The sequence below is a fragment of the Mesocricetus auratus genome, unplaced genomic scaffold (assembly GCF_017639785.1).
Source record: "Mesocricetus auratus isolate SY011 unplaced genomic scaffold, BCM_Maur_2.0 Super-Scaffold_100009, whole genome shotgun sequence".
Taxonomy (NCBI): domain Eukaryota; kingdom Metazoa; phylum Chordata; class Mammalia; order Rodentia; family Cricetidae; genus Mesocricetus; species Mesocricetus auratus.
The window spans coordinates 60,102,149-60,110,674 of NW_024429193.1; the positions used below are offsets into that span (position 1 = coordinate 60,102,149).

Below are 8,526 nucleotides of genomic sequence, written 5' to 3' on the forward strand. Positions count from 1 at the left end.
TGTGTTCAGAAGGGGGCGGGTAAGTTGAATGTGAAGTCTGGATATTTCAATGCCCTCTTCCCAAATGCAGAGAACGGGCCCAGATTTCCACGGAGTAATCCTATTTTCTCAAGTCCCATAAAACTAGGCTGGAGACTAACTCTCTAATGCTTTGAGGAAAGGCAGAAGTTACTTTCATTCCCTTAGCTATAAAATGAGGGATAGTAAACTTCATAAAGTTCTCTGTGAGGATAATAAGAGCCGGTGTGTATAAAGGGCATAAAACACTCCCTAGTACATCCCAAGTGTTCTGCAGGTGTTGGCTAGACTTTACCGGGGATTTTATTTCACACGTCTTGTTTGTAATATCTTTTGTGGTCATATATTTCTCAATCACTAGGCATCAACATTGGCCTTGTAGGATATTTCAGCCCCAGTGCACTAGTGAGGAAGAAGTCTGGCTGGAGGCAGGTGTGTGTGCATGTGTGAGTGTGAATGTGTGCGTGCACGTGAGCGTGAATGTGTGTACATGTGTAAGCATGAATGTGTGTGCATATGTGAGCGTGAATGTGTGCATGTGTGAGTGTGAACATGTGTGTGCATGTGTGAGCATGAATGTGTGTACATGTGTGAGTGTGAACATGTATGTGCATGTGTGAGCGTGAATGTGTGCACATATGAGTGTGAATATGTGCATGCATGTGTGAGTGTAAATGTGTGTGCGTGTGTGAGCGTGAATGTGTGTGCATGTGTGAGTATGAATGTGTGCATGTGTGAGCATGAGTGTGTGTGCATGTGTGAGCGTGAATGTGTGTGCATGTGTGAGCGTGAATGTGTGCACATATGAGTGTGAATATGTGCATGCATGTGTGAGTGTAAATGTGTGTGCGTGTGTGAGCGTGAATGTGTGTGCATGTGTGAGTATGAATGTGTGCATGTGTGAGCATGAGTGTGTGTGCATGTGTGAGCGTGAATGTGTGTGCATGTGTGAGCGTGAATGTGTGTGCATGCGTGAGTGTAAATATGTGTGTGCATGTGTGAGCGTGAATGTGTGTACATATGTGAGCATGAATGTGTGTGTGCATGTGTGAGCATGAGTGTGTGTGTGTGTGTTTATATATTGGGGGTTGAACCTAGAGCCTCTATGCATTCTCAGCAAATCTTGGAGTGCAGGTTGCTGGTGGAGGTAAAAGGAGACTTTCTCCCAAAGTCCAATGCTCTCAATTTAATGAAAATCCAAGAGTTTACTCTAAACTGAGAAAAATAAGGAATCTACTATGCCCAGCTTCTGGTACACACACAGACACACACACACACACACTACACTGAGGTAATTGTATTAGTCAGGACTCTCAAGGAACAGAACTTATAGAATGAAATATATATGTATTTTTTCCATAGATATATGGCTTACAGGCTGGGGTCCAGTTAGTCCAACCATGGCTGCCTACCAACGGAAGGTGCATGAACCGGGTAGTTGTTGACGGCTGGATGTCTCGGCTGGTCTTCAGAATATGCCAGAATCCAGAAGTAGGCTCTAATGCCAGTGAAGGAACTCTTGTCAGGAAGAGCAGTCGAAGAGCAAGCTCCCTTCTTCCTGTCCTTCACACAGGCTGCCAGCAGGTGTGGCCCAGGTTCAAAGTGGCTCTTCCCACCTCAAAAAGTGCTTCTTCTCACTTCAAATTATTTAATTAAGAAAACAAATCCCTCACAGGTGTACTGTCACTTTTGTTTTAGTTATTTCCAGATGTAGTCCAGTTGACAACCAAGAACAGCCATCACATTAACTATAATAAAGACAGATTTGGAGAAAGAATACTCCAAACATTTCTGTTCCATCGTGTCTTCACATACATCAAACGGACAACGCGCGCACGCACACACACACACAAACACATACACACACACACACCGACTTCAGCCACAAAAGCAGTGAAATTAAAATTACAATTAACAAGTACTTAGGCATCTGCGGTGCCAGGCCATTTATGGGTTCTGAGGTATCAGAACATCAGGCCAGCTTTATCAGAGACAGTGTAGAACAAGAAAGCAAACCAGACAGGGGAGACACGACAGGCAGGAAAAACAACTCCTTGACTGGGTGAATTAGAAAGATCGCTTCATGGGCCCAGAGCGAAAATGAGCAGCGGTTAACGCAAAGTAGTAAGTGGGAAAAAGAAAAGAAACCCACAATCCTGGGATTCTAAAGCCTGAGGGAGAACCCCAACAGACTTCTACCAAACCCGCAGCAACGCGGAAGGCGAGGATGCAGCCCTAAGTACAGGAAGCGCCGGCACCCAGGACACATAAACTGGACCCAGCGGCTTCAGTTGTCGATGACTGGTACACAGCACTCGTCAAGTTAGGTGTGTCTCGGAGCCTCTCACCGCCAAAGTAATCAAGTCATCTCGCTTTAGGTCGATAAACAAAAAAGCGCCCGAACACAACAGTCTAGAACACGGAAGAAACCCGGCAGAGGCCGACATTCATCGCCCTAGCTTAAGAACTCCAAGAAACTAAATGGGGCGTGAGCTCTACGGCCAAATGCACAGCAGCTCAGGGGACCTCGAAACTACAAATGCTTAACACTCAAGAGTACATTCTCCAAGACCCTGAAAGTAACTTTGGAATAGGAACCAGAAACTGATACAAGTGGACAAAACTTCCCCGAATTAAGCGGGTAGCTCTGCAACAGCCTTCAGAGGGCAAAAGGGTCAGCGAGCGCCTCATCCTGGCTGCGCCTCACTTGGAGCTGGTGTACTTGGTGACCGCCTTGGTGCCCTCCGAAACGGCGTGTTTAGCCAGCTCCCCGGGCAGCAGCAGGCGCACGGCCGTCTGGATCTCCCGGGAAGTGATGGTCGAACGCTTGTTGTAATGCGCCAGGCGGGAAGCCTCGCCTGCGATGCGCTCGAAGATGTCGTTCACGAAGGAGTTCATGATGCCCATGGCCTTGGAGGAGATGCCAGTGTCGGGGTGCACCTGCTTCAGCACCTTGTACACGTACACGGAGTAGCTCTCCTTGCGGCTGCGCTTGCGCTTCTTGCCGTCCTTTTTTTGAGCCTTGGTGACAGCCTTCTTAGAGCCCTTCTTGGGAGCCGGAGTGGATTTAGCCGGCTCAGGCATGATTAAAACACAAAGGGGCGGAGTAATTGGGAAAACAAACTGGAAGCCAGAGGACCTGAGCCTTTTATAACCACCTTATGTAAATTAGGACTCAAAATACCTTTCATTTCCATTGGTTCATACACGAAACTTGCGTTTTCAGTACAAGCCTATGGAATAAAGAATCTACATTTCAGATTTCATTGGGCTTCTCTGGGGCCACATTATGACCAATGAAAAGCTGGCTCCTGACCCCACCCCTAGGAAACCTTATAAAGGCCTTAGAGACGCTACAACCTAGTTTTATAGTAAAGTCACAAGAGTTGATTTTTTACTGTAAAGACATGTCTGGCCGCGGTAAGCAAGGAGGCAAGGCCCGCGCCAAGGCCAAGTCGCGGTCGTCCCGCGCCGGGCTGCAGTTCCCAGTGGGGCGCGTGCACCGGCTGCTGCGCAAGGGCAACTACGCGGAGCGCGTGGGCGCCGGCGCACCCGTGTACATGGCGGCCGTGCTGGAGTACCTGACGGCCGAGATCCTGGAGCTGGCGGGCAACGCGGCCCGCGACAACAAGAAGACGCGCATCATCCCGCGCCACCTGCAGCTGGCCGTGAGGAACGATGAGGAGCTCAACAAGTTACTAGGGGGCGTCACCATCGCCCAGGGCGGCGTCCTGCCCAACATCCAGGCTGTCTTGTTACCCAAGAAGACGGAGAGCCATAAGCCCGGCAAGAACAAATAAGCCAATATCGCTTCCCACCCAAAAAGGCTCTTTTAAGAGCCACCAAAGAGTCAACTAGAGGGCTGACCACGAACTAGCGCACTAGCTCTTCTAATGAAGACTTGGTGGCTCTAAAAAGAGCCTTTTTGGATCGACGTCCGTTTCACTTGCTTTTAGCCTTGTGGCTCTCGGTCTTCTTGGGCAGCAGCACGGCCTGGATGTTGGGCAGGACGCCGCCCTGGGCGATGGTCACTTTGCCCAGCAGCTTGTTGAGCTCCTCGTCGTTGCGGATGGCCAGCTGCAGGTGGCGCGGGATGATGCGCGTCTTCTTGTTGTCGCGGGCCGCGTTGCCCGCCAGCTCCAGGATCTCGGCCGTCAGGTACTCCAGCACGGCCGCCATGTACACGGGTGCGCCGGCGCCCACGCGCTCCGCGTAGTTGCCCTTGCGCAGCAGCCGGTGCACGCGCCCCACCGGGAACTGCAGCCCGGCGCGGGACGACCGCGACTTGGCCTTGGCGCGGGCCTTGCCTCCTTGCTTACCGCGGCCAGACATTATGGCGGAATAGGCAATAACTGCAGCTTTTTCAAGCAAAGGATATGGAAAGGTGAAGCAATTTGGTGTAATTTATAAGATCTGCCGGGAGGGGGTGAAGGAATACTAGTCTGATTGGCTGAAAGCGGAGCTGCCTCAAACAGCCAATAGGAGAGCAGAAGCTATACTCGAAGGTTTACATCCTGCAGTACCGGAAATGACGGGTTTTGCTTTTAATTTACCAATCGATGAGCGCCACATTAAAGCTCCTTATTTACACCCCAGGAATTTTAAAGGCCGAAGATTTTCGCGGAGTTGCTTATTTTAGTATGGTGACTTAGAGGGTTTGTTTTCTTTGCCCAGTTCATTGTGGGAAAATCCAAAAAGGACACACCCCCAAGAACACAAAAGAGGACAGCCACTCCCAAGAGTAATGGATTTTCCCCTGGAGCTTTAAATTACCTTTCCTGTCTCTCAAAGGCAGGCTCCGTAAAGGAACTAACGAAGTTGCCTTCCTTAGCTTTGTCTGTGGCTCGCCCAATCCCCACCTCTGCTCCCCTGAATCTTTTGACCAAGGATTAGATGAGATTGCCATTCTCCTCTTTGACCTCTAGGAGGCGTCTGCCGCCACCTTGTTCCCCTGGCTTTCAAGATGTCTCCCTCTTTAGATCTCCGATTTTCTTTACCCTGTTCTCTTCCCACTTCTAAATCCACGAATTTAGCCAATCTATCCTATCCCAGCTCTTCACTCTAGAAGGTTTACAAGCTTCCAGCTAATCCAGACTCGTTTCTCTGTCTCAGACTGCTGTATCGACGCTTACCGGACATGTAATTCGTCTGTCTCAGCATGCACCTTATAGCCCTTGAACGTGAACTCCGCATTCCTTTGCCCTCTCCCAAGAATTGCACCCACAAACTTTCAGGTACCAAGACAGACTCTGATCTTGCCCTTGTCACAACAACGTGTCTTGCCATTTACTCCCTTAACATCAATCTGCCCTTGTCCACATTGCATTCCTCCCTAAGATTCCAGCAACAGCCCCGAACGAATAGTTTTGTCTGCAATCTTAGCTTGAATGATCTATTCCCACCTATCCACACCTCTACCCCGCACATTTCCTTTAAAAATGTTTCTGGAAATCCTGTTTCTTCCTTCCTAGTGTCTCATCCGGCCCCCTACCCAGCAAAACTCTCGCCCCTTCCTTGGTAATCCCGTGATGGCTCTATGCTTAGAAAGAAAACAACAGAGCTCAAGCCTAGCCTTTCAGAGCTCTGCTAATACTCTTCCTCACCCCCGTTTCTCCGGGGGTTTACTCTGTATTTTAGGTCTATGGGTGTTTGTCTGTGCCTGTTGCCAGTGGCGTGCAAGGCCTCAAATTTCCTGGAACTAGATTTGCAGGCTGTTGTTAGCCACCCGAAGGTGATAAGGTCCGAACCTGGGTCATCTGGAAGACTAACCAGTGTTCTCAATGACTGTTGCACCGTCTCTCCAGCCCCTCAACTGCCATTGGCTGAACGTGCGCCGCTGGCTAATGGACAATACAGGTCATTAACAATAGCGCAAATGATGAAATGTCTAGAAATGGCAGAAGGCTTGTGAATGACTGTTAGCCATATGCAGAAGTTAGCCTGGGGAAGATGCTGTGACACACTTGTGACACAGGGCGTGAGGTCACAAGTCTAACCCCAGCATTTAGAAGGCTGAGTATGAAGGCTAGCCTGAGCGACACAAAATTAAAAAAAAAAAAAAGACAAAGCCAATAAAGGTGTTTCCTCAGTGAGTGAAATGTAACATAATTCAGAAAATAATTCTAGCCCTTTTTTGATGATTTCATTTCACTTTAGAAAGTGAGTTTACAGAAAGGTATGATTCACAGGGACCACAGGTAGCATTTGTGATGGAACTATGCTGTTTTTCCAGCATATAGACTAGAGAGAGAGAGCACTTGCTGTTCTGGCAGAGCACTTGCTGTTCCAAGCACTCTCAAGGTGTCTCAAATCAGAGGACACACACACCCTTCTGACCTCACGCACCACGAAATATGTGCAGGCAGACAAAACACTCACACACAGAAAACTGGTCACTGGGTAGTGGTGGTGCACACCTTTAATCCCAGCACTTAGGAGGCAGAGGCAGGCGGATCTCAGGGCAAGTTCCAGGACAATTAGGGCTACAGAGAAACCCTGTCTGGTGGGGTGGAGTGGAAAAGGAGGTTGAGAAAGGAGAGCCTGCCATGGGAAATGTGTCTAGTGCTGGATATACTTTCATTCTGAACTATTCCCAAATTTCCAGGGCATTTTGTTAGCCATCCCACTATGCAAGTTCTAACGGTGTCAACTTTTGAGACATTTGAGGCTGAGAACAAAACCCCCAATAGCAGGGAACACCTATACACAGCCCTGGCACCTTCTAAGGCCCTGCTTGGAGGGCCAGTGAACCCCCTTTTCTTGAACCTCTGAATTTCTTATCAGTGACCTGTGTTACAAAGAAGGCTAAGGAGAAAGAAACTGCTGAACCCGATAAGCCCTGTGGTAGAAGCTATTACAAAGTGGATAGCAATTTTCTGTGTCACAGATAAAGAAAAAGGGCCCCGGGCACTTGTTGAAAGTCACATAGTCATTCACTAACCCAAGGTTTTAGTACTCAAAGCATACACTCTTTATGACTTCATTCCTAATCTTTCACTAACCAGATATTGGGCATAATGAAGTTGTAAGCATTGTAGCTTGGATGGAAAGGTGTCCTGGCAGCCGGAAGCCAAGGAACATACAAAGTCACACTGCACAACCAACCTCACACAGGAGATTTATTGGGAGAGGAAAAAACCAGAAGGTGACTGCCTCTGCCCGTGAGAAGAGGCAAGCTGAGCAGGATACACGGCTTACATGGAGCTTCTTGGGAAGGGGGTGAGTTTCCAGGGTGGCAATTGGCGGGATTCATGTTCAGAGATTGGTTGCTTTACTCTGTAGGGTAGGGCAGGGTCCAGCAGTTAGGGCAGTTAGAGTCCTGGGGAAGGGGCCTGGCCACTCACGTCTTGAGGGGCTTACAGAAGTCACTCGTCCGCCATTACTTTCCTCCTCCATAAAAGAGAATTATTTTGAGACTGTATTAGATAGATCTGCATGGGCCACTATGCATCAGGCTTCACTGTTGTCAGAGCCTTCCTAGAACAGGCAGAGCAGGCCATTTGCAAAGTGCACACCGTCACTAGCAGGCTGCCTGCTGCTTCCTTTGATACCGCTGGGATTATTTGCCAAAGGCAGCTGAGTTCCTTACCAGACAATTTAATTAAGCAAACATTCGTTTTGTGCTCTACCTTTATTCCAGCCACAGTCCCTCCCCTCCCCCTTCCCCCCCTCTCCCCCTCTGCCACTGCACCTTCAGTTGTCACGGTCACGAGCTAGCTGCTCTTGACCCAGCAGGTTCTCAGCTTCCCAGCCCCACGCCCTCCGTGAGGGTTTCCCCACGTCCACACACAGTGTCCACATAGCTCCCTTCACACCCTGTGACAGCCTTTGCCCCTACCTTTTTAACATTGATTTCACCCTCATGTCTTCTTTATATTGGTAACAATAGTGATTCCTCCTACCTGGCTTATAGTAACTATTTGATATAAATTAGTTAAACAATACTTTTAGAAAATCCATGGTTTTTCTCCCCTACGGTATTTATTTTTACTCCACAAAACTTTCCAAATGCCATCAAACGCTGGAATGTTGCTCGGCAGATCGAATGCTTGCCTAGCATGCACCAGGCACTGAGTTGGCTCTCCAGCGCCCCATTAGAAAGGGCGTGTGGCTCTTGCCTTGCTCTAGCAAATGAGGGGGTGGCAGCAGAAGGATCAGAAGTTCATGGCTAACCCTGGCTACAAAGCCAGTTTGAAGCCAACCTGGGTAGATGAGTCTCTTGTCTCTAAAAAGCATTGGGGGTGGGGTCGATAATGAGAGTCACCCTGCCCTAAAAGTCTGTGAGTATTTTAGGTAACTGGAAGAGAGACATTTTCTTCAGTTATGGACCCATAAACATTTACAAAAGGAAGGTTTAAATAATGGTTACCTATTGACTGGTAGTATTGACTTCCTGGATGCCTTCTGAAGCACTGGAAATTTCCTGTCTCTTCATATGGGTGCACTCCTGCAAAACTAAGCAGATTCCTAAATTTAGTGTGTATAAATTATACCTCAACGAACACAAAA

The 8,526-nt window shown here is 48.5% G+C and overlaps 3 protein-coding genes across 3 annotated transcripts; 1 reads left to right on the forward strand and 2 right to left on the reverse strand.

The window, feature by feature from the left end:
* Positions 1-1,345: 1,345 nt before the first annotated feature.
* On the reverse strand, positions 1,346-3,335 carry LOC101843803 (histone H2B type 1-C/E/F/G/I). The gene has a single exon (XM_013123768.3). The coding sequence runs from the start codon at positions 3,100-3,102 to the stop codon at positions 2,722-2,724; it is 381 nt and encodes a 126-aa protein (XP_012979222.1). The 5' UTR covers positions 3,103-3,335; the 3' UTR covers positions 1,346-2,721.
* A 42-nt stretch (positions 3,336-3,377) lies between these two features.
* On the forward strand, positions 3,378-3,826 carry LOC110343560 (histone H2A type 2-B). The gene has a single exon (XM_021235463.2). The coding sequence runs from the start codon at positions 3,426-3,428 to the stop codon at positions 3,816-3,818; it is 393 nt and encodes a 130-aa protein (XP_021091122.2). The 5' UTR covers positions 3,378-3,425; the 3' UTR covers positions 3,819-3,826.
* A 134-nt stretch (positions 3,827-3,960) lies between these two features.
* LOC101844064 (histone H2A type 2-C) lies at positions 3,961-4,373 on the reverse strand. Its single transcript, XM_021235456.2, has one exon. The coding sequence runs from the start codon at positions 4,348-4,350 to the stop codon at positions 3,961-3,963; it is 390 nt and encodes a 129-aa protein (XP_021091115.2). The 5' UTR covers positions 4,351-4,373.
* Between the last annotated feature and the right edge of the window lie 4,153 nt (positions 4,374-8,526).